Raw genomic sequence first — 26,310 nt, 5'->3', positions numbered from 1 at the left:
TTCCAGTCAGGGAAAGAATGAGAAAGGACTACATTAGGGCACCAAGTTTCTCTTTCTGGAGTAAAGTGTTATTTTGGCAGCGCTGGCTACAGCTCAGCTTCTTTGCTGATTGCCCTGGACTCTAAAGCCCTGGGAATTACAGCTTCCAGGTGCCACCATCTCTGTTGCTTTATGCACAGCAAACTGTCAAGGAAACTGGAAGCCAAAGGAGCTGGAGTTGCCAACTGGCCCTCCACAGTGACGGTGGTCTCAGTGGTTGAGCTGGCTGACTTGTTAGGGACCCCCACCTGGTTTTCTGCTGTCCCAACAATGACAAGGAGGAGCTGGCAATTCCTAAAGGAGAACTGGCCAGTCTTTATCAGCCGTCTGTAGTTTTATCTTCTTTTCTCTGTTCTACTTCTCAACCTCTCTCACAGTAATTTTTTTATTCAAGCTTTTTCCACTTGTTTCTCTATACCTCTGGTCTTTTTTATCTCGCATTCCCTCCAACCTGTCCCTTCCTTCTTTGTTTTGCTTTCTTCCTTCTGAGCTGCGCTGAAAACAGAGAACAGGAGACTACCACAGCAGGCCAATACTTCCCACTCCTTGCATTTGGCTCTGTGGGGGAAGCTGTTGTAGGTGGTATAAAGGGAAGGTTGCTCTCCCAAGCCCGGAGCTTCCCTGAACAGGCATTTTGATTGCCTGTGGCAAAGTGATCCCGTGCAGCTGGAATGACCTCACTACTTTCTGCCTGCTCTGTCTTTGGCACCTTCAAAACATCTATGTCTTTACTGAAGGCTGAGGCGTTGTCATGTTGAGTTTGCTTGCCAGAGTTGGAAGATCTGCCCCAAAGAAATATCTAGAAGGCAGCAGGAGAGGAGAGGAGAGGAGAGGAGAGGAGAGGAGAGGAGAGGAGAGGAGAGGAGAGGAGAGGAGAGGAGAGGAGAGGAGAGGAGAGGAGAGGAGAGGAGAGGAGAGGAGAGGAGAGGAGAGGAGAGGAGAGGAGAGGAGAGGAGAGGAGAGGAGAGGAGAGGAGAGGAGAGGAGAGGAGAGGAGAGGAGAGGAGAGGAGAGGAGAGGAGAGGAGAGGAGAGGAGAGGAGAGGACTTCATTCATCAGGGATGTGAGCAGAACCATTTCAGTTGACTAAAAAGGCACAAAGCCTGAAACCTACCACATCAGCAGATAAAGGGTGATAGGAGAACACTTCAAAATATCTGGCCATGTTTTTTTTATAATTCTTCTGTCATGCTTTATTTTGAAGGCTGAAAAATTTGACGTATTTTATTGCCTTGAAAATCATTGGTACTACTTGGGAGTCAGAAATAAGGGTTTAAAAATTAAACCAAGATAAGCAATGATGGATTCAGATCTGATCACATCATTCCAGTTTCATATGCATGCAAATTCCAACTTTACTCTTATTTCTTTCTAAATTGTCCTGCTGAAAGTACAATGGCCATGTGCTGGCAAATGAAGAGACGCTGAAGCCTTTGTTATGGACATTTTGCCAATCCCAGCTATGCTCATAGCATGGCATTCTGCCATGCAATTTTCTTTTCTGCCAATGAATAAAATTGAGGTGGACATTATCTATGTACAAAGAAAGCACAGAAAGAAAAGGCCTCTTAAAAATGTATCACTGATTGTGAAATTTCAGAAAGTGAAAGGTTTCATACACCAAATTCAGCTGAAACACATTTTGTGTCTGCCTTTTTATAAATTTTAATTGCATAACCCATATATAACTTGATATGTTGCAAAAACCATGTTATACCTATGTCAGTTAAATAGTTGCAATACTGTGCCTGACAGTTTGACTGCAATGACAGATTAATTCAAAAATTCTGTGCTTCACAGGGGAAGAAACAAGGAATTGAGGAAATAAAAAAACCCACAAACCCAAACCCACTAAAATAAAAACCCCAAATCCTATACCCCATCAAAACCCCTGCACCATATCAGAAACAGTAATCCCATCAAAATTGCCATTGTCTGAGTCACAAATAGAATGCTCCAGCCAAGGATGCAGTCATGCTACCTATGAATTCCCGATCTCCACATTCTCAGCCAGAAATTTTATACCAGTCCAAAGCAATTTTACCTAAGGAAAAGGGGCAATGCGGAGAGCTGGGGACAAACTGATCTGCAGCATTCCTATTTAGCCTTAAATACTATCTAGACATTACTGTTCCATAATGATGACACATTTCCATCATGCCACCCACTGCTTTCCATCTTTCCCATTTGTGTGGACATATGAGTACTGAGACAAGGAAGAACTAAAAATATTTTATGTTCATCATATAAATGTCCCAGACAAATGTGTTGATGTTTCAGCTGTAACATGAGGTAGGAGTTGTACGTAATTTATTGTACTCATGTGTGTGTGTTTGTGCCCCGATTCAGAAAATCAACAAGGAAAAATACTCCCGGAATTTTCGTTTTTCCCCTCACTTGACATGACTTTTTCCTTTCCTACCATGTAAAGCCAATTTTGAAAGGAGAGCAACTTCTCTGTCAGAAAACATATGCAAAAAATACTCAGGATGCTTTACCTATCTGTGCACAGTTAAGGAAAGAGAAGTTGCAGCTGTGAAAGTGCAACTAGTTGTGTGATGTAGCTTTGACAGTGCCTTCTCAATTTTTACGGCCTCCATCAGAATTGTTTTATCCAGTTTTATGTAAAGCATTGAAGCAGGAATTCTTAACTTTGCTATTTTGTCCATTGAAATCTCCTTCTGGTCTAACCCAAAATTTATCAGTTTCAGGTAATTAGAAATTCTGATTCAAAACTTGTGATCTGGCTCCCAGACCTCTCAGGGTGATGTTCTAGGTCAGACTGAACATCATTAGAGTCTCATTGCTTCTTGTAAGGTGAGAGAGACAACCTGATAGAAAATTTATTAACATCCCTTATAGAATATGGTATTCACCACTAACGATGCCAGATGTTGCTAGTAACTCCATTTCTTCTTGATGTGGTGACAATTCTTACTAACAAAAACTCTGCAATATTGTGGCACTGCACAATTTTAGTACTACTGTCAGCTTACAATTCTTACTTTGAAACTCTGAAAGGTAGTATAAATATAATTTAAGCTGAATATTGTCTCCTATACATTTTTTTTCCAAATGAACTGCTGAGCACGTCCTTATACGCCTCCTTAATTTCCCAGGATTTACCTTCCAGCCTTTTGTTGGCAGTTATTTTTCTACCTGACTGGATCTGCAGGTATTATCAGCTGAAAATTTTGGCATGTGTTCACTGAATGTGAATCAGAGAACACAGCTGGAAAAAACTAGTTATTTATTGGAGACAGTATAGGAGTAGGTAACAACAGCCACTGCTGCTTTGCTTTAGAGATAGAAAACTTCACTACTAAAGACTATTCCAGTTGTGCCCTGGGCATATCTCAATGCACATTTGCCACGAAATATGAGTAAAGAAGGCTAAGCTATCCCAATAACTTAACTCAAATGGTCTAAGGTGAAAACAAAGGGTATACATACATGGAAATGTTGCAGGCTGGAATGAAAAATACCTGTGCTACTTCAGGGAAGCTCAAGCTGACAGGCTTAGTATTCTGCACAGTATGTGTTCATAACAATTTGAGAACCATACCTTGTTTTGTTTAAGAGCTCCTTTCTCCTTCATGTGTGGGCAGTCTTTCCCAGTCACAACAGCTTTTATATCTGCCACTGGCACTGCATTAAAAAGAAAGAAAATCAAACCTTAGAAAATTAGTTAGAAGCAAGGTACGCAAAAGCTACAGAGTCTCAAAAGAAGCAAGACTGATATGTTAAAATTACCACGTCCTTTGCCATTTCCAGCCTTTTGTAAGAAAGAAAACTGGAAGAAAACAACTAACACAGGAACCAGTGAGTCTTGACAAAATTTCAGGCATCTGTATAAAAGTCTGAAAATGCTTTTTCTTGCCTATTTAGACTACCTTGGGTGAGAGTGTTTCATATAAATGCATACTTGTGTCTGGACAGTATGTGTACTTATGGATCTCAGAACCATATATTTTCCTTCCTTGTTAATCTAATGTGCCTCCTCCGTTGTTGCTCTTTCCTAGGCATCCAGGTAAAGTCTCTGCTGGAGACAGGATGCTGGACAAGTTGGACTCCTCACTCAGTGCTGGTTTCCTTCCTTTAAAAGCCTGTAGGAATTTTTAAAAAGTAATTTTCTATTTCACTCCCATCAGCAGTTTAGTTGCTTTCTGGGACCATCAGGAATAAGGAATGCTAAGGCTTAGAACGAGGCATTCCAATTGCTTTAAAATGTAAAGTGATCAGGAACGACTGGGGGAAAAAGAAAGGTAAGAAAAAATATTGGAATCTGCTGCCACTCAGAGTCACAGAGTGAGGTCACTAAAGCATAAAGATAAATTTCGCTGAGTTTCAAGCGGAAGTCAATTTTCCAAAGGTAATTACATTATGGAGCATCTATATGCTCCACAATACAATATGGTCCCAGAGTGACAGTTTCTATGATCTATAAATAATCCATTATCCCTGGGGCTGCAGAAAAGTATCTTATATATAGAACAGGATAGTAATATGAAAACCTGTTACTGCCCAGTTCTTTACAAACTCCAATGGAAACAGTGAAGAGGAGAAATGTATTTACTCTTCTACTGGGCACAGCAGCACTATATATTTTATGACAGATTACCTCAGCACTACGGCCAAACAGATGGTATGGGATGTAAAAGACATTCTTAAAGTATTTGCTTTGCATGGAAAACTGAAAAGAAAGGAAATCATTTGACTCTTCACTACTCAACTTCTGCCTTTAGTCTCAGAATTTTATGCCGTGGGTCCCCTGACATTTTATGCCTCTGACAGTCCCATTTTGGAGAAGAAGTACTGTTTTTTAGAGGAGAGAGTAAACTAGGATAAACTGAGAAATTAAGAAGATATATGACTGCAACTATGGTAGAAAGATCTTAAGAAAAAAAAAGTTCCTGCCAATTTTGAAGAGGCCCAGAAAAACAATTTCTCTTTTTGCATAAGATAAGTTTTTCTGAGGTCATACCTCTCAACCAAGAAGGCTTTTCTCCAGGTTTCATACACTTGATCTGTGTTATCTGGAATGCAGTTACTGTGGGAGATCACAGACTGATGTGACACCCTAACCTTTATTCACCTAGAACTTGGCTTATGCCTTGCTTTAGAAAAATAGACTCAAAGACTTCAAGAGGTATCAGAAGTTGACTACAAGATGCTGGAGGGTGTGAGCAGAGATGTGATGTCCTCACAATGGATAAAGCCTTGAGAAAGAGGGCAGCTGTTTTCTATCCCAGCTGGAGTCTGCATCACTTGTTATCTCTGCCAGCCTGAAGAGAGGGGTGATATTCACAGAAGTGAAAAAGTTAAAAACCCACACATTTATTTTTGGGGATAGAGACTGGTTATTCAGGCTTGGCAAGGAATACACAAAATGCTTGATGCTGCTTCTCTTGGTTCTGTTTTCTTACCCTTTTATTCTCTTTTATCTGCAGACCTGTCTCTAAATGCTGAGAAGCTGACCATCATATTCAAACTTTAAGAATTCAAAAATCAATAATCTGTCCAGAGGCATCCAGAATATTGATGAAAAGTATTCTGCAAAATGCCCAAGCCAGTTTGGTCTGATATGTTTCAAACAATGGTGCCACTTTAAAATCTTGTGACTAGCAATATTCTCAACTTTTTTTAATGGAACTCCATCTAATGTGGGTAGCACTATGGTAAATCTTGACTCATTCATAGCCTGAAAACCTGAGATACTCATGAAATAACCACCTCTTTCTGAAACGGCATTGCTATCTATTCTGCCAGCAGCCATGCTGAAGGAACCGTGTGGGACTGGCCCAATGGTTTCTAAAGTAGGAGCCTTCTGCCCCTATGGGATCCTGACATTCCTGAGCAGGCTCAAGAGCCTATGGAAAATGCAAGTGCCAGTTGTCGGTCAAAGTTAGGGTCAGGGATTTGTGTGTGGAAGCGTGCTCCAAGCAAACAAATCTGGGAACTGCTGGTCTTGTAACTGTGTCTGCAGTTCAAGTGTGACTTTTGTTCTTCTGCCATTCTGACACTACTGTGACTATTCTGTGGCTATGTCTCTAAACCTCGTCCACAAAAAGAGTCTCTTTCTGTGCTGACACAGCAATGTGAGTCCCTGTCCTACATTCTGCCAAGACTGCAGTGAGACTGTGGAACATCCTTGAGGCATTCTGTAAGGCAAGGAAAACAAGAGAACATGACTGCAAACTGTCAGGGCTCCAGACTCACACAGGCTTTTCTTCTTTCCCTCTTAGACTGCATCTGGGAGCACTTGGACAGTTTAAAATGGGCTGCCTGGAGACGGGTTAGGGGAGGAAATTTCACATCATTCCCCAGTTTTCAGGCTGGAAAAAATTCAGACTTCTGAAAAATTAGTCTTTCTGCCATTCCATGAAAGAAGTGGAACTACCAGCTGAAATACCTGTATAAGCATGTCTTATTTGATAATGCAAAGGATTTTCAGAAAAGAACAAAAAGAATTATTCCTTATTCAATGCTGGATTTCTTGAAGTCACCTACCAGTGACAGAACTATACTCATTATTTCCACTATCATAAAAAACCTTCCTTGGATTACAGGTTAAACTCCTACAACTCATGTTGAAGTACAAAGGAGAAATCACTAGAGTATGATGGTTCTGAAGAGCTCCAAAATTACTTTTAACCGGAAGAAAAATCCCAATAAATCCCCTGGTAGGAGCTTCCACAGAGACATGTCCTGTCCCAGTTGGCTACACAGAAACAGTGAGGTCCTCTCAATACTGTTCACAGTGACCTGTCACCTTTAAGTTCACTCATCACAATAACAAAAAAAACCCCTCTGCCACATACTCCTCCTCCAGTCACTAGAGACTGCCTGTTTCCATGGGCAGGCAGTGCTTCTGAATATGCCCAAGTATTTTTATTTGACATCCGCAATTAGATGAGCAATGAAAACAAACTGTGTTCCTCCCTAGGAAAGACATGAGGCTTCCGAACTGAATGGAATTATAAACTCATCAAAAAGCTCAACGCAGTCCCCACACACACTTGCCAAACCCAGGAGAATGGCATTTGAATGCAGGAGGAAATGTCCCCTGCATTCTTTAATGTCTTTATCTTCATAAAGAGAGCTGTTCAAAATGTCCCATGTTAAGAGAAACCTACTACAAGTTATAAAGAAGAACTAGCATAAAAGAAGCAGAAGTGTCACAATCTTTGTGCATGACTTACATTTATCTTGCAAGGAATCATGAGGGACTTCTCCCTGTGGACTTTCTTCCAAGTCTCCGTAGTGCAAGACCTTGTGATTAGGTGAAAGTCGACAATACCAAAATTTGTCTGTTGAAATAAACAAATTAAGCAAGGTCACTGACATGTTTTCATCAGCCTTACCGACAGCAGAGAAGAAAGCTTAATCCAACAAGGTGCTACAGGGAAAGGCGGCCCTTTCTTTCAGAAGAAAAGTGTGCTGTGTATCTAAGAAGGGTAGAGATTTTGCTCAGTAATTTTACTTGATTAAATGAAGCTGGCATTAATCTAAAAGGGTTTTTTTAATTGACCTAGTCACTGGCTCAAAAAAAAAAAAAAAAAAAAAACCCACCAAAAAACCAATACTAGCAAGAAAAAATTGACTTAGTTTAACCAGATATTATACACCCTCATGGTCAGAAGACTGGCAAAGTAACTACTTTGAGTGGATAACTTTAATTTACCCATAAAAGATTCATTTTTAGCACCCACTTTGTGAAAATCAAGCCCTACCAGCTGTCTTGTGTGGGACACCCAAAATCTGATAAATTTGAAATATCCCATATTTTATGAAAATTATGACTCATGTCTTTTTTTATAGACATAGGAGAACACCCCCGTGTTTATGAAGAGACTGGACCTAATAAACATGCAAGGACTTAAAAAGCAGGCGTTAAGTCTCTTGTCCTGCAGAAAACTCAGTGCTTTGCATGGTCACAACAATATGTGTGACCATGCAGTTCACACCCCAGTTTGCATTTTAGTCCTTCCTAAGAGATGTACATTTACATCTTCTGACAACTCGTGCTTTGCAGGACATAAATCCCCCTGACAACATTTGTTAAAATCTGCTGCTGTGAACATCACCTTTGCAGAGCCAGGCCACCACGCTGCCTAGTGTGCAAGGATGGTGCTTGCCAATTCCCTTTCTGAAATGGCAAGAAAGAGGTTACCCTTCCTCCTCAGAGTATGTTCTATCTAATAAGTAGATCACATAATGTTAAGCTGTCAAAAATACAATCTCGTTAACATTCAAACTAAATCTCCAAAAGCTCAGAGCAAGGCTGGATGTCAAAATGCCAGTGGAGGGGGGCAGAGGGATTCTCTGGCTCTGGGCTTCTCTCATACTGGCAGTGCTGATGCTGCGCCAAGCAGCAGCCTGAGGGACAATTTAGGGGAAAACGCTAGCACTGACACAGCCCTGTGGTGCTGCAGTTGCTGGGAGCCTCAGTTTGGATAAAACATTGGAGGAGCTGTAGAACCAGCATATGTGAGCTCATTTGGAGTGTTAGCAGAGGAAGGGCTTCTTGGCTCTGTGAGTAAAACATTGGCTTCATGGACCCAGCTGCTTCCTGAAGGACAGTCCAGGCCCCTGGCCAGTCATTTAAAATGCAATGCAGTAAAAGAGAGGCAATTGAACAGTAAAAATGGACTTTCACAGACCCTTTTAAATTTCTTTGTCACAGTGGGTAAAAAGGTTTGGGGGAAAAACCCTACTCACTTCAAACTACTTTCTGCGTGCGCAGCCCCTTTTACAGAAAGGTTTCAAAAACCTTACAAAACTCTGGCAAAGGCTCAAAATGGCTGTGAGAGTAATTCTGGTTATCAGCTTCACAGGCATGCACAACACTGAAAGGTTTATAGTAGAGAGTCTGAGATGATGCTCCTGTGATGCGTACAAGAAGAGCTACTGAAATATCAGCATCCCTGGACTGCAAGAAGAATATACAGTGTGGCACAGTATGGGACCGAGAAGAAGACCCCACTCGCAAAAACTTTTGCAGGGAATTGGAGCTAGAGCAAGTAGGAGCCCTCATTCAGTAGACTCTCATCTGAAGAGCACACACACAAGCAACTCATTAGGTAGTTTGCATATCTCAGAAGGATGTATGTGAAAAGTTTCTAGATTCATACCTTTTTACAGGGAACTCTACCAAAACCACAGCAAAGCCTGATGCTTTAAGAATATACTCCCATTGATTCTGATGTTTGACCATTATGCCTGAAGAAAAGCCTCCAGTAACTGCAGCAGCAGGCTCTCATACCTAGCTTTAACTGCAGCCTCATTGTTTATTGGGCTGTACAAAGTAATACAACTTTCCAACTCTAAAATTAAAACAGTAATATTTTCCTTAATAAAAACCGACATGGTTTCACTTCCTTCTCAGTGACCTTGGCCAAAAAAAAGATGTTTTAACTGAAAAAACCCAAACAAACAAACAAACAAACCCCAAAAATCTCACCTTTCAATAGACTACTTTCAATTTATCACACATGGGGTTGGTGTTAGCAAGGGTTTGGCTCTTTTATCTCCTGGGGTTAATATTTTGGTAACCTTGTTTCTATCAATGCCACACTTCAATAATAAAAGAGAGGAACACCCCTTCATGAAAATACCTTATTTTGTTTTGGGAAGGGGTGGCTTAATGGGAGGAAGCCTAAGCTCTGAATATTTGAGGAGCCTTTTCAGCAATTCCCCATAACCCAAGGTTAATTAAAAACTAATGGCCATGGACTGTAGCTTGAAGCATGTCCAGCACAACTCTCCTGTGGGCTCACTAATAACACTGCTCTGCCACAGCCTTGCTGTCAAGGGGAAAGCCCTTAAATGAAAGCTACAAATGGAACTAGGGAGGTTTCCTCAACCCCCGCCACTAAATGACTGCACCAGCCAGGCTAAGCAGGGTGATAGCATGGTGCTAGGAGAAGGGACCCTTGTTTCTACAGCCACCTCAGCCCTACCCATTCTGGTTTTTGCTTCAGCTGTACATGATGCTATAAACAGTGTATCAGAATATATCTCACTCACATGAGATTTCAGTGCCTTGGGGGGGGAACAGTTTGAAACTGGATGCAGCTATTTTACTGCAGTGCAAGCTGCAGTCAAAACAAAAATTATATGAAATTGTTTCCACTGAGAGAAAAGGTGAAGAAGTCCTAATTATATAACAGCACATGGGAAGTAGTCAGCATTTACTTTGATCTCTAAATTGATAAATTTAAAAAAAAAAAAAAAAAAAAAAGGGCAGAAGAAAAAAAGCTCTTTTCTACTGTAACTCAAAATTGGCATTTATAAAACAAAGAAGAACTACTATCCAAACCCTCCAAAACTCTTAAACCAAATGGTCTGCAGATTTGAAGTGTTACAAAAGGCTTTAAAGATGGGACTGACCTTCCCTATTAGTCCCTGTATTCCACATCTGGCATATCCATGGGCCTAGCTGGAACAAGGTAACTGTGTGTTGGGGAAGGAATGGGGCTTGTTTTGGTTTTAGGCTCAGGCTTAAGAATTTCCCCCAAAGATTAGGTCCCTTCTGCGGTCTGTTTTGTATCCAAAGTTACTACACCTACCTCCTGTTCAGAGCAAGTTGTTGTAGGACAGCAGTCACTAACCACAGACTTTAGAGATGGTGTAGACTTGATGTATCATCACAATCTTCAGACACTACATTATTTACACTTTCCAGCAATTCCTTATGTCTTTCAGCTCACTGACCACTAATACAATCACGTTAGGGTGCTAGAAATTCTTCTTTGGGAAACAGAATTAGCAATTCTGATTTTTAATCTGAAAAGTTTTCAAGCAAGTTGTTCTGATTTTTCAGAGAGTCTCTAGAACAGTCAGGGGGTTAAATATATCACAGCACATTGTTGAAGATTATAGATGAGGTTAAAAAAATCCCAAATTACAAAATCACTTTCAATTTGGCTACAAAAGTAATATTCAAAATTATGAACAAATAGCAGAGCACAGAACATTTTGCTGATGGGCTACAGAGTGCTTGGCCATTCACACAGTGTGTTTCCAAGTACATTAATGGCAAATGACTCATATGCCTCTAAGAATACTATTCCAGGTAAAGGACTGCTGTGGTTAGTACAGAAGTGCTCTATTGTTAGAATCTGGGGAGAAAATTGCTCAGATATGCATGGACAGAAGTCTGAGAATATGTATTTTTTCCCAAGATACATTCGAGGTTACTATAGAAATTTTTTGTTCAAAGAAAAAAACACCCTCACAGATCTAGCAACAGGAACTTGCTTTTAAATATATCTGTGAAAACATGTATTTGTGTAGATTTTATATCTACATGTGCCTGTGGGCAAGCATATTTTTTCTTTTTTTCTTTTTCTGTCTCTATTAAAATTGTATTGAATTTTTCACTCCAACCGGTCTTAACTGCCTAGATGAAGCCAGAAAGCTCTCTAAATAATTGGCAAATAATTGACCCACGGCATTGTTGGAGGCATATTTGGTTAACTGGCTCCTCTCAGTGAGTCATGTGCTCACAGAATATTAGGTTCTTTGTGGGACTATGGAGAGTAGGATGAAGTAACAGTAGAAAAGAGCATTGACAGACAAAAGTCAAGTGTGTGTTGCTGTTCAGAACTGTGGGTTACTAATCCTAACAAGACGGAAACCTGTCTTCACTAGATTTTTTGTTTCAAGTTAAGCATTCTCTTTCCAGGTTTTTTCCATGATGCCTTGTGTTTTTTAATTTAATGGTGCGTATCACCAGGGCTTCCCTTCCTTCAAGAAATTACTGTTTGAGAAACCTTATGTTGACTGCAAAACCACTTCAATGGCATGCAATTTCTCTACAATCTAAGGGTAAAAAGGGAATTTATTTTCAAGAGTGCACCCAGCAACATATACTACAAATGTACTGGATGACAGCATTAGAAGTATCTATTATCCTGAATAAAATGCCTTTATCTGCTACTTAGCTCTACTGGAAATAATAACTACCGGGGGTGTAGAGTGCTTGGCAGGTTTTTGCTTTAGTCTTCTCCCTTTTCTTTTAGGAATTATCTAAGGAGGGGGAAAGCTGAAGCGGTCTATCTGTCAGCAGATGTTCATGGTCCAGGAACAAAGTGGGGATTCGCAGAGCATGATGATCTGCTGTTGAACAGTGATCAGAAGGATAGGCTAGATTTTGCTATTTAATTTCCAACTGATTAAGATACTTAATAAAAACCCAGGAGTTAGTGCTGCAGTTCTCCTATGAAAAACTTGCAAGGGAAAGGCCATGTATTTTTTGGAAGTGCAAAGGATCCTGCTGGGACAACAACGATATTTCTGAATTTCAGCTACAGAGAGATCCTGCTATGATAATCCTGTGCTGAAACACAAAAAGCAGAGATCTGAATATAGATACCTCACAGCTTAATCTTCAGCATCCCCCCAGTGAATCACCTGTTGGATTGGAGGCTTTCCAATGCTAAGTTTATATGAAAGCGTTTAATCTCTTCTCAAAAGGCCATAAGATGCTGTAAACTCCCTTCTCATTTTTTTGTAAGCCAATTTTTTCAACTTACTGTGCCTAACCATGTGTGTCCTACCACATGTTCAAACAATAATCTTAACAGAAGTTTGCTCTGGAGTCTTTATCATGGGCTAATGCCTGTTAATTATCTTTAAATGGGCAATTTAATGCTTTCAGCCTCTGTGTAGGTCACGTTCAGGTTCTTCTTGTACAATCTGCAGATTTGTGACATTTGTTCCAGAATTGTTTTAAGGGAACAAAAGAATCATGGGAAACGTAAAAAAATCATTTACATACTTTAGCATAACACCTACCTGATCATGCTACTCTTCCAAGTAGGTTGTAAGAGTTATTGTCACATAACAGGCAAATCGTGATGCCTCAGAGCAGTACTCCTTTCTCTTTCAGTTCCATGTCAACCTGGATTTTAGAGCCTTGGTAATGCTCCTTGACAAGTGGATTCAGCTGGAGCAGAGCATCAGGCAGGTGACAAGGGCTCCTGAACCCCCTGAGGTACCACTGGGCACTTGTACAGACAGGTGGGTTGCAAGAGAGGAGGTGGGGATGTGGGAAAAAGCTAACACAAGACACATTCAGAATTTGGGACTTCTACTATTTTTATCAGGACATTCAGAGGAATCATCTGAAAGACTGACTGTCATAATGTCTAGTATCACTAGCTAAACCTTGGGTCCTCCATTCATTTTACTTCATCTTCTAATTCTTGACATCCTGACAGCCCTGATTTTACAGTTTGTGCTGCTTTGGAGTACAGGAGACCCTGAAGGATAAATACAGATTTCAAGAGAGCTTCCACTCTCTGTCAGTTGCCAGTATTTGCTATTTGGACTGTGCCAGGCACTGTACCCACCTAAAAAAAGGATCCCAGTGGAATGGTTTATATGCCAAGCGTGCTTCTTTAAATCACACAGTTTTAGGTCACAGACTCACAGAATATGCTGAGTTGTTGGAAAAGATCGATAGGATCATGGGGTCCAACTCCTGGCCCTGCACAGGACCATCTCCAAATGTCACAACCAAGTGCCTGAGAGCATTGCCTAAATGCTTCTCAAACTCTTTCAGGCTGGTGTTGTGACACTTCCCTGGGGAGCCTGTTCCAGTGTCAACCATCCTCTGGTTGAAAAACCTTTTTCTAATATCCAAATGAAACCTCCTGACACAACTTCAGGCCGTTCCCTCAGGTGCTGCCACTGGGCACCGCAGAGACGAGACCAGTGTCTGCCTCCCCGTTTCCCCTTGTAAGGAAGCTGCAGACTGCAGTGAGGTCTCCCCTTAGTCTCCTCCAGGCTGAACAGAACAAGTGACCCCAACTGCTCCCCACATGGTTTCCCCTCAAGGCCCTTCACCATCTTTGTTGCCTCCTTTGGATGCTTTCTAACAGCTTCATGTCTTTTTTATATTGTGGTGCCCAAACTGCACACAGGACTTGAGGTGAGGCCGCCACAGCTCAGAGCAGCGTGGGGCAATCCCCTCCCTTGCCCAGCTGTGATGCTGCTCCTGAGGCCCCGCAGGACACGCTTGGCCATACTGAATTCAGTCCTGGTGGCCTCATACATTGTCATCCTGTAATGGTTTTGTGTCTACTGCCTCCCTCACAAATGGTAGTTTACCCTTCTGTCTCAGGGAGTACAGGAAGTCTGTCATAAAGCATACACAACTGTTAAGGGCATGTGGAAACGTGACCTCCTAAATAGGCTTCCATCTGTGAAAAACAATCTATTTCCGTGAAGATAATGTTCTCTGAGGCATGATCACATGTTTTATTTGTTTCCCAAAAATCATGAATTATTTCTGGCCCTGTATAAATATGACATCAAAGCAATTAATGTGGTGGCCTATAGAATTCACTCCAAGGCATGAAAGGAAGCAATTCTCTCAACTGAGGATGAGAAGATTACATTGATTTTTTATTTTTTTTTTATTTTATTTTATGCTTCAACTGTACTCTTACAAGTTGAATGAATTTATACTCCCTAAGGCTCTTGATCCTATAAATCATGAACTAACAACAATTTAAGATAAAATAAACAGTCTACCTTCCTCTTGGAGGTCAGCCAAAAGAAGAATATTTGCTACAAATCCTGCTCCTTCCCTAGAATTTAAGTCATTTGGATTAAGGCTTCGAGAGGAATAAAATAAACAACCCTCACTATTGGTAGCCAGACAAACTACACATTACTTTACCTACTTTCACTCCATGAGTATGCTGATGAAGGAAAAACATGAATTATGGCTCTCTATCCAGTCTGTACAGAAATTCAGAGTGGAATATTGACCATCTTTCTGTGCAGTGGGCTTTATAGGTGCTTGTATGCATGACAGGGAGGTTATAAATAACCTCCACACATTAAGGAAAATCGCCTCCTTGTTTCTAAGGAAGGAGGCATTGCAGGGATACTTCTCCCTGTGAAGAACGCACTTTCCCCCAATTAATCTGAAGGTTTCAAATATTGTTCTTTGTCAGTTCATACTCTTAGCTTTTGAAACTTTCTAATTTGTTCTGTATTTACAGAGGAAAACAAATGGTAATCTGAATCCTCACAAAATGAGGGGTTTAAAGGGAAATTTTGGGATATGACTTTAATTAACCTGCTGAATTAACACTATGTCCCCATTACGCTATCTGGAGAAAGAAGCATGCCTCTCTGAGTGGAAAAGAACCATAGGGAGTTTTTCTGCATACAATGAGCAATGACTTACAGATTTGGGAAAATAATCTTCTCATATCAATCATTCGTGTGAAGGTACACAATTTACTGATACAAGTGCTTTCAAAAAGCGTCTTTAAACATCATAACATAATCATCATATATGGCAATGTAAGACTAAACCAAACGACAGGCAGTACTAGAGGGAGGGGTGCAGAACTTGTTGCTTACATAAAGGTGATCAAAGACTGGGAGATTCAAATTCAAGTTTCTTGTGCTATTCCTGCAAAGATGAACAAAAAGTCTGGACATTCAGGCAGAGAAAGTGAAACTGATGCTTGAGGTTTTGTCAAAAGCTGAACTTGTTCCAGATCATCTGTGTGATAAGGCTGAAACCAGTTTCAGGAAAAAAGGAAATCCTGGAAAATCAGTAACTTGGAGATGCTTTCAGATACCTTCTGGTAAAAGCAGTCAAGACAGCACTACAACCAAGGATCCTGCCAGTGAAAATAGTATTCCTCAGCTCAACTTTTAGACCAAAGTGACAAAATAAAGCCAGACTAGAGAGTCTGAGCTGTACCTTGTCGACGTCGACTGTTGAGTTTCCTAAAGCAGGTGCCCTCCACAAGTCGATTGAGACGCTGTTGCTTGATCAGTTCTAAGATCTCTGGCTGAATCTTCTCCTTTAGTTCCCTTGGGAAGAGAGAAAGTAAGCAGTTGTTAAATTCAATCAAAGATCATCCTCCTCCCTCTGAAACAGAGTCTCACAAGATATTTCTGAAAGGTGTTTGAAGAGGCCATCAGTCACAGACAAGCCCAGGTCAGAATCTAGTCTGCCCCAGAAAAAAAAAACCCTTCTTCTTTTAACATAGAATAGGACTCAGGATGTCTTTGTTGTAGACATCTCCCTGCTACAACATCAGTGTATGACTCAAGCAAGTTGCTTGTTTTTATGTTACTTTACTCACTCTAAAAATAACACTTGCTATAATGCATCAACAAGATTTTTCCACCGCAAATAATGCTCTTTCATCATAGGAGCCCTGTATAGCCTATTTGAGGGTCCATCACCTTTTGTTGCACGATCCTATGCCAGTATACTTCTCTAGCATTATTATTTAGGGCAACACAAGAAGGCTAGAACATTTTGAAACAACAACAAAAAGCAGGGAGCAATGCCAATGAGTGAAATTAATGATCAACACTATATTCTTGTTCTTAATTTCATATAATTTGATTACTTTATTATTGGAATTTGTGGAAGACTAACTCATGATTAGGGATCATCCAAGGATCTAACTTCACCTTTGCCCAGGAGTGCAGAGACCCACAAAACATGTAGAAATAATCTTATATATCCTTCAGAAAACTCATTTTCTCCATCTTACTTTGATAAGAGTTCAACATGTCAAGAACTAGGCAGAAAACATATGCACATAATATTTAAAGTTTAATTTCATACACCATCACATGGATTCACAGATGTCTGAATTCATCAGTTATTTCCTCACTTAGATTCATTAAGAATACATAAGACAGGTTTAAACATCAACTCGACAGCAAGCCTAGTAAGATTAAAAAAAAAAAAATAACTGAATGTGTAGAGGATTTATAAAATATGAAGTTTGTCAGAACCATAATTTTGTGTTGCTGTGCAAATTGGGTAATACCAAAAATCATTCTGTCTGGCAGTATGTTCCAGCAATCATCATCAAAAGGAAGCTAAGCTGTGGTATCCCATAGAGACAACAAAAAATTTTCTCTTCTTGAAAACTTAGGAAGCCCATTCTCTGCTGATTTCCACACTAACTTGGATCCTATGCCTTTGATCTCCCAGACCCCCACTGAAATCATTGCAAATCCTCTGCTACAAAGATCAGGCCTTTAAAATAAAATGCCCTCTTTCCCCTAGGTGTCAACAAAATGGTTGGGTGCATAACCCATTGCATATTTACAAGCTGTGAAAATCTAGCTGGTCAAAAGCCCAAGGAAGCATTGTAACTATAGAAAAAGGACATCTTTTGGAAATGTATTCTTAGTCCTTTAGGACTTGAATTTTCAAGCACTGTAGTTTTCTCATTGGGATCTAAGATATAAATATGTTGAATGGTTAAATACTGCGACTAGAATAATTTTGTGCTCGAATAAATGTCTTGCCTTTACTGAGCTGATGAGCTTCCCTATTCCTCAGGTAAAACCTGAGAGCAGGGGCTGAGAATAACAGTGTTAAAACCCAAGTGTGGATTACTCAGCAGTTCAGGCCACTGACTATACCTCCAGCTGGACTAATTTCAAACATTCAAGAGTGGTATAAACATCAGTTTGATATTTAGGTAGTTTAACCCCGAAACTGGATGATTATCATGAAGTAGGTGCTAAAGATATCATAACACTGTGTTTGCAAGACACTACCAAGAAAAACCCTGAAATGAATGGGTCATCCAGCACATTAACATCTGAATGTTTGCTCATGACATTCTGTCTTCTGGTCTCTAATGCCCCACCTGCCTTTTACAAATCAGAGGAAGAGAGATGGATTTTTTAACCAATCCAAAGTGAAACAGGTAATGCTCTCTAAGATACTTCGGTGCCTAAGGCAGATCTGCATGGGAGGAGGGGAGGTAAGAAAGAAGGGACCTCTTGGCTCTTTGGTTATGTTCTGGAGGCCCTCTGCACACATACATTTTTGCTCTCACGAAGCTCAGTTAAGCTCAGTGTGCTACTCTCTCCTGTTTGATGGTCCTTGAACTTGATCACACAGAGGTTGTGGAGACAACCCATTATTCCATGGAGAAACAGTCTCTGGTAACTATGGACTTAGTGAAAGCCTGTAGGACCATCAAGCCCTTGTCATGGTGACTTACTGCACTTACTGACCTCAGCAGCTCATGTCAACACATGGTTACTCTGACTTGTATGGTTCTCAGCCATTTTTCTAACATCATGCCTCCAGATATATTTTTGCAAGGTGATCCTACCACTCAGTGCTCCTCACTGTCAGGGTTTCTGTTGCACCATTTTGAGGTGACGGAAATGGGTCAGAACAATCTAACCACAGCACGCAAACAAAAGATGTGCTTCTTTGAAACTCTATATTTCCTTCTGAAAGTCATCTGAAGGCAACAGAGTTCTGTTCCTCAGGATCGGTGTCTAAAGACAGGAGGGTTAGGAGAAAAATCTTTGTGCAAGAAATACATCATCCTGCCTAATTTTAAAATCCATCAGGAACAATGAGCTAAAGGAAGATCATAAATGCAAATACATTGTGTGAATATTTATTGATTGTCCCTCAGATGACATTTGCTTAACAGTTGGGGCTTTGTGAAGAGAGAGAACAGACTAAGTCTAAGGAGACAGTGACTTTAAAAGCTGCCATTAGCTTCCTACTTGTGTTGCTGTCACATAAGAATGTAAAAAGTTAGTGTGCTGGTGAGGCAGTGGGGTTCAGGGAAACACACATTAATATGTGATTGCCAATTTTGTGATCTCACTGGTCTTAACACTGGAGGTAATACTAACAGCACTTGTTTTCAAAATATCTGAAAATCATTAGAAATTATTTTCAAGTTTTTCACATTACACAACTTCTTCTTCAGCAGAAGTTAAAACTGTCTCCAGCTTCTACCTTTCCATCTTATAGCTAAGACTCACTCGATAGTGGTTTTCTTTCCAGGATGGAGCGTATTACAGACATTTAAATTATTACAACACAATGGAGAGAGTAATCCCAGAACTGGTTTCACGTGTATTGTCCTTTTATCTTTCTGGCATCTGGCTATGCTCCCTCTCCTGATGATGCATTCAGAGCAGGCAGTAATGACTCTTTTTAACATTACAGAGAAATATGTAAGATTAAAAGAAGAAAAGCATCCAGACACCTTCCTCTCTTTCCCCGTATGTTGTTGATTTTCATACAGATGTTATTTAATAATGGATCCCTAGTTGCCATTAACTCTCCTTTAACCAGTAAGTCCCCAGTTGCATGCAAAATTTTTATCTAGCATTAACCCATCTCTGTTGCCATTTAATTTGTCAAGGAGATCTCTGGTCCTCTATAGGCCCACAGTATTCCCAGATAACTTCTACAGCCATTCAAAATGAAACTGGGATACCTTATAATTTCATTATCTAATGGCAGTTTGGATAACCAATAATGATCCCAAATCCCTGAATCGATTCTGAAGGACTTTTTATTTTTCTTAATCAAAAGTAGGTATTGATAAAGCTTTGCTTCATATGATACAACAATGCTCATATAAAAGAAACAACTAATCCTTTAAGAACAAGGTTGTCGTAGTTATGAGGATCTAAGGCAAAACTTTCCAGTTTATATTCAAGCACATCTTCACTGAAGCTTGTCTTATCCAGCAGCTTGAACGCCTAAAACTACAGTGCTTCATACAATGAATAGAAAGACTTCTATCATGTTCAAGGTACGAAAGAACATTCCCTGACTGCCATATTCTCAAGAAGAATTTGTTAAACAAGATCTGTTGATGTTACAGTCACCATTGTGCACAATCTCTTTTAGCATATCTGCTAAATATACAGCACAGCCGCGATTTCTCTTTTCACTCACAGTCTCCCTACAATGGGGCCATGATTCTGTACTTCTATCAACTGCGCCATCTACGCAATTTGAGAGAGTTGAGTACAGGGAATCAAATCAAAGTGCAAAATGAAAGGACTGTTTCTTTTCATAGTCAAGAACAAGTGATCATGGATGTAATCAAAATGCAAATGTATGGAGTTAAATCACTGCAAATGCAGTTGTGATTGCTTAAACACCTTATCGATTTACTTAGCCTTTATAGCCTTTAGGCTTAGCCTTTATCCTGAATTTTAAATGATTCTCTGGTAACACTTAGTTGCTTTTAACTATTTGTGTTGGCTGTTTCACTTGTTCCATGATGGGGAGGGAGACTGTGGCAGCAACTAGCCAGAGTGACACTGGAAGTGAAGAGCTTGCACAGGGCATTGGCAAGTCTTTTAGTGCTAGGTGATGGTGCTACAGAATATAAATAATTGACCTGTATCATACTTAAATATTGAGTCACAGGGAAAGCAGGGAAGATGAGAAGCTTTGGTTACAAGCTTTGCAGTTCTGAGCAGCTTTGAACTGCTAAATGTTAAAGGGGATTTGCAGGGGCTTTCTGAGCAGTGTAATGATACAAAGCTAACTGGAACCATTTGTAGATTTTTAATTGATGCATTACTGTGAGTGACATCAGTTTTAACTGGGCATTAGGTCGTGTTTTCTAACACACTAGAAACATAAAAGAAGCAGTCCCCCTTTGATCCACAACAGTATGGTTAAAATTTAATTCGTAATTCTATTTTGCTTATGCTTCCACTGTTGCCCTGCTGCCTCTGGAGGAATGTGTCCCCAGAGCTTGTACTTAGATATCCTTAGAAACAAATCAAAATAAATGCTTCTGAATCTTGGAATGCTCTGGTCCGAATCCATTTCTATACCTTTACCTTGGAAAAGGAGATTTAGATTATCATGAGCCACTCCACTTGCAACAGTCAGGATTTCATGACATTTCAGCTGATGCTTGTTGAGTCCTCACCATCTCTCGGCTGATCTCAAAAGGTTCCTGCTATTCTCAGTACAACATTGGCACAACACAGAGTCTGCATCTGTCCTGTGCCATCAGTTCAGCCACAAGCCTGGACCTGGTCCAGAGCCAAGTGCAGCCTCCATTCTTCATATAACAGAACAAAGAGTATTCTGAGAAATGAGAAGGAGCTATGGAGGCAATATTAGCCTTCCATACTTTGCAGTAAACAACAAGGAAAGGATTGGCTAGCTGCCAGAACGTTGCCATTTACAAATAAGTAAATGAATGCTTGTCATTAGCACCAATTTATAATGTTATATAAAAGGACAACTCTTTTGGAAAGTCAGTGTGTATTGGCTCCCCTTCTTCTGGGCTTCTCCCTGTCTTATGCAGAGAGGCCGTGAACGAAAGACAAAGTTGTGGTGTTTGATTAGTTGGATATTTTTTTTGAAAGCCACTACCAGCACCAAAATCAGGCTCGCAATCATGCAGAACTAGGAAATGTCAAAGCACTGCTTCATATAAATAAGCCATGTGAATTCCTGCTGGGATTTTCCAAATCTGGTTTCACTGAACTCAAGTAAAAAGTTACGATTCCCAGCAGAAGAAAACATGGTGTACTTTAAGCAGATGCCTCACTACTCCTTTTGAGCACAGCTCCCTGGACAGCTTTTCTCCCTGGGATTCCCCAGAAGAAATCACAAATGTCACTCTCTCTTACTAATCCCTCCATGAAAAAAATGAGTGAGAAGAGAAGACAATACTTACAGAATTGGACGAGACTGGAAATCTTCCTGGTTCATTCTTTCAGACTGGCGTATTTTCAGTATTTCTGTGTAACTGAGATTCTGAAGTTTGCTTTTGAATTGATCCAGAGAGCTAGGCTTGGTAGTGAGTGCTCTCATTATCTGTTCTTTCACTACCTGCATTACCTGCAGTTAACAAGGAGAGAAAAAGAAGCTGTGTGTTAACACTTTCAGTGTTTTTGTTTCAAATCTTATTCTGGGTCACACTAAGGTTTCTAGGTATAGAGGATGATTAGTACTATGTGGTCTCTTAGACAACTTTTCAGCAACATAACCAGAAAATAAGCCAGCTTCTGACAGGACATCACAGCCTACATCAAAAGCTAATCTGCACTGTGACAAAACTGGGTTTTTTTGAGGATGGGGGGAGCTGATGACTAGCCCATTGCTTCCTTTTATCCCTTAAACCCGGAGGCAATGGGCACACACACTGGAACATGGGAAATACTTTATAAACAGCAGGAAACCCTTTTTCACTGGGAGGGTGACCAAGCACTTGCACAGGCTGCCCAGGGAGGTGATGGATTCTACATCCTTGGACACGCTAAAAATTGTCTGGACATGGTCCCAGGCTACCAGCTCTGTGTTGCCCTGCTTTAGGGAAGGCTGACAAGATGACTTCCAAAGGTTGCTTCCAACTTCAATGGCTCTGAGGTTCCATGAGAGCCTTATGCTGCAGTCACGTTGTGGCCATACACAGTGAAAGAAAGAGAACCCGCTAAAGGAGACGGTTAGTCAGGAAAAGGGAGAGATCACTTCACCAAGGAAATTACAGGATTGCTTTTAATAAAGGCCATAAACAATGCAAACCAAAAAATGAGAATGAAGGATGGCTAGGCAACAGCCATTTATTCTGCATAATAATTATTTTTTCAGGACAAAACTGCTGAGACACAGTTAACTAAGGAGAATTTCTTGGATTTAGTTCAGGTAAATACATGAGAGATTACTTTCTCTCTCTCTCCATAATCCTAGACTCATTTCCTTGGTGATGGTGCAAGTCGCACACTTAGAAATATTTATCTGATGATGTGCTTAAATTGGCTGAAAGAACAATTTATCATACTCAGAAAGGTCCATCTCACCCAAATGCCAAAGCTAAAAACCAGTAGGAAATGGTAACAGCCCCCTGGTATCAAAATGGTAATGACAGAAATCAACAGTTACATAAACAGAAGGCAAAGCTTTTTCTGTGCTGCTGTTTTCCTTTATTGTTTCATCTTCACTATGTGTCTTAAAACAGTAGCTCAGCCCCTCAGAGGTTCCCTAATAATTCCAAAACCTTCTCTTTTCATATAAATATTTAATTGTTTCACATGTGCTGTGCGTGCTGCCTCAATCTTCTAACTCATTGCCTGCGCTGTTTTCTATTTTTGCTTCCTGAGATGTACCTTCTTTCTAAGATGCAAACTAAGCACTCATTTTAGCTGTGCCCAGCAGGTGAAACTAAGCAACTAAAGAACTGAAATATTACATAGATGGTCTACCAGTGAGAATTAGCTACTTCCCTACTGAAAGATGAACGCCTGACTGGCACCTGACTGCTCAGAGGAATTAACACCTCCTCGCCTGCATTCACAGTGCACTCACTAGTCCACACCAGTCCAAGTAAGAAAGGTGCTGTCACACCTCAGAAACAGCAAACCACTATAAAACAACCTGAATGTTGATGGATCATGCCCAACAAGGTGAGTGGCATAATCCTACTGATTTCACTGGCTCTTGGTTTAACAACTAAAAGGGCTTATGTAACGAAGAATGTGTCCACAAAGGAAACATCCTCAAAGGAACAGCAGGAAAGAGTGAAACAAATAATTCTAGTTCCAAGTTGGATGTTTTAAGAATATGTTCTGACTTCCTCTTTCTGCCTTCTTGACAATGACTACCTGCTAACTAATTTTAAATATAAATATACTGCTGCAACCACTTATGCATGCATGTAATTTCAGTTTCATGAGTTAATTCAAATATCTATACAGATCTGATTTTTTGTTGTTTATATACAGATTTAGTTTCCTAAATTCAGGGACTCACAATAGGGAAGCTGTCTCTTATGAGCACTTTTTCTCATAAAACAAATGGACAAACAAATTAATAAATACTGTATTTTAGGGAATTGCAGGCACGGGGATCTTTCCAGTCTGATCTCTAAACCATCCACATGAAGCAGTGCTCATTCTTGGCTACACTCTGCAAAGGAGGTTCAAATCCAGTAGATTTGGAGCTCTGTAACTTATGCTTATTTGCAACACGCTTCTCTGTAATTAGTTTTTAGAGTTAACATGCAAACAATGAAAATTCCTCTTCTTTGCTGTTGTGTGGAAGGTCATTCACAGGGTACCATGAAAGAGCCCCTTGGTCAAGAGGCTGCCCTTGCTCCCGAGAGAGAAGGCAGGAAGCGTATGCCCCATGGCCAGCATGTAAGGGGACGATCACTTGCCTTGTCACGTTTATAGCCAACACTATTTAACTAGCTGGCCAAAGTGTCAAAGCTGCTGATTGTAGCGAGTCTCCTGAGCATTTGGGTATCACTGCCAAGGACTCCTAATCTGTTCAGTTTCCAATGCTCAGTTGCCAGCCTTTGATTACTGCTCTCTGAGAGACAGCATCAACCTTTCCTCCTGACCTTACAATGAAATTAAAGGTATTCTCCACTCAATGTGATCGTACATAGGCACTGTAGACAATTGTTTTAATTACATTATGCTGTGCTACTCTAACTGAGAAAGGAGTGTTTCAGAGGACACATTTGCTTTAAATCATGTGCTTTTTATCTGACAACTTCTTGTATGGGTAAGAGAATCCAAGTTCTGTGTTGCAACTAAGACAGGTAAATTTGCTGAAGACATGAAGAGAAGGACAGTAGGAAGAAACCAAAATTTCTTTTTCAATTAAACACATAGGACCTTCTTCCCCATATTTTGTATCCATTTAACATATTTCAATAGCTAGTATCCTGCCATTACGTGTTTTTCATTAATCTGTTTTAGTCTAATTTGTGTTTTGTTTATTTGACCTCATCTTTGTAATATCATATTCTGACTACTTTGGCTTTCCAACATTTGCCCTCTCTCCTCTCTCTCTCTTGTCATGATAACTTTTGCCTGTGCAAATAAATTCTTTCTGGATGGAACAGAGGTCTGAACTTCGGCTCTACAACAAGGCATCAAAATAAAGAGTGAGAAATTGTTAATACCAAAAGGAGCAGTTTATCACGGCCAAACTCTACAGCAAGCTTCTCACTGACCTTATTTCAGCAGCTTGCTTGTAGCTACAGAAAGCACAAACCTCTCTACTCTACTCACTGATGCAAAGTTTGCTCTTGGTACTGACTAGAGAAGCCAGGCAGCCCTCTCAGACACCTACCATTAGCCTGCAGGATTCTGGAAATTAAATCTGAGCCTTCCACTCACCACACATTCCTTCTACAAACTCACAGCATCAATCTTTTCCGAAACCTCCCCCAGAACAGCCAGAAGGCCCAGATGTTCACAACAACCCATCTGGGGTGTTACCCAAGGGGTAGTAGCTTTGCACTGAAAAAGGGTAGGTTTAGATTAGGTATGAGGAAGAAGCCCTTATTGTGAGAGTAACAGGCCCCTCAGAGAAGCTGGGGATGCCCCACCCCTGGAAGTGTCCAAGGCCAGGCTGGGTGGGGCTTTGAGTAACCTGGTTTAATGGAAAATGTCCGTGTCCCTGCTGGTAGGGCTTGAACTAGATGATCTTTAAGGCCCCAAATCATGCTATGAGTCTCTGCTCTGTGGAGCACCAGACAGGAGATGAACCCTTCTCATAATTTCCCCACAATATCGATGTTTCACTTGGACAAGCATGCCCTTTGATGTGCAATTTCAGCAGAAAGAACAAGTCTAGATGCTATCAGAGAAGCCTCTAAGCTGTACCTTTTGTATTTTGAGGCACTTGATACACCAATTGCTGCTTGGATGGGTGACTCAGGGGGCTGGGTGTGTCAGCACGTAATGCTGACCGACTGCTATTAATCTTGGCAGTTCACCTTCCTTCTGCACAGACAAGACTTAGATATAAATAAACCACATTGCAATGATGTGCTTAGTTCAGTGCTTTCCTGATTTGGCTCAACATTATCAAGTACTCCAAGGCGTGATTCCCCTACCTCGCTGCAGCATATGATACAAGAGCAGCCACTGAACTGACCTTCATCTGAGACTCCTCTCTACAACCAGACTTGAAGAACCTGAGATGTGAGAAGTTTTAGGCCCTCACTCACTGGCTTTTTCACGTGACCATTTAAAAATCATCCAGCCAACAAACAAAGAACTGGAGGAAAGACATATTTTTGCAAATTGGTTGTAAAAAATTCATACCTATCTTCCTTCCTATCTAAATGTTCCTGAAAAAAGTAGCTTGGTTAATACAAATTAAGGAATGCAGGTAGAAACATCATTTGGTGATTGAGATCCAGCTTGATCATTTCAGTGTCACAAAGAAATTTCCTTTCGTTAAATCCAAAAGGCAGGCAAAAACAAGGTCGTAGAATGAAATAGCCTAATCACACTTAATGAACAGTGCTTACTGACAAAGGAGGCTGTAAAGAAAATTTAATTCTGAAGGGAAAGGAAACTATTTCAGTTTACCATCAGCCTGTCAACTCCTTTAATGAAAACTTTACATGTTTAATGTGTGCACCAGGTAATTTGAGACGTTTTTTAGACTGTTCCAAAGGATAAATTGTTATAACTAGATCAATGGTTATGTTTTCAGAGT

The 26,310-nt window shown here is 40.4% G+C and overlaps 1 protein-coding gene across 7 annotated transcripts in view; it reads right to left on the bottom strand.

The window, feature by feature from the left end:
* ELMO1 (engulfment and cell motility 1) overlaps positions 1-26,310 on the bottom strand; it is a 306,304-nt gene that overhangs the window by 8,260 nt on the left and 271,734 nt on the right. For all 7 annotated transcript variants that reach the window (XM_040060448.2, XM_040060440.2, XM_040060465.2 and 4 more), the window contains 4 exons: positions 21,527-21,690; positions 15,775-15,887; positions 7,241-7,348; positions 3,604-3,686 (listed from right to left, as the gene is read on the bottom strand). In XM_040060448.2, coding sequence (XP_039916382.1) covers positions 3,604-3,686; positions 7,241-7,348; positions 15,775-15,887; positions 21,527-21,690 — 468 coding nt within the window. The remainder of the gene's footprint in view (positions 1-3,603; positions 3,687-7,240; positions 7,349-15,774; positions 15,888-21,526; positions 21,691-26,310) is intronic.

The sequence above is a fragment of the Hirundo rustica genome, chromosome 1 (assembly GCF_015227805.2).
Source record: "Hirundo rustica isolate bHirRus1 chromosome 1, bHirRus1.pri.v3, whole genome shotgun sequence".
NCBI lineage: Eukaryota > Metazoa > Chordata > Aves > Passeriformes > Hirundinidae > Hirundo > Hirundo rustica.
This window is presented reverse-complemented; position numbering and strand designations above follow the sequence as displayed.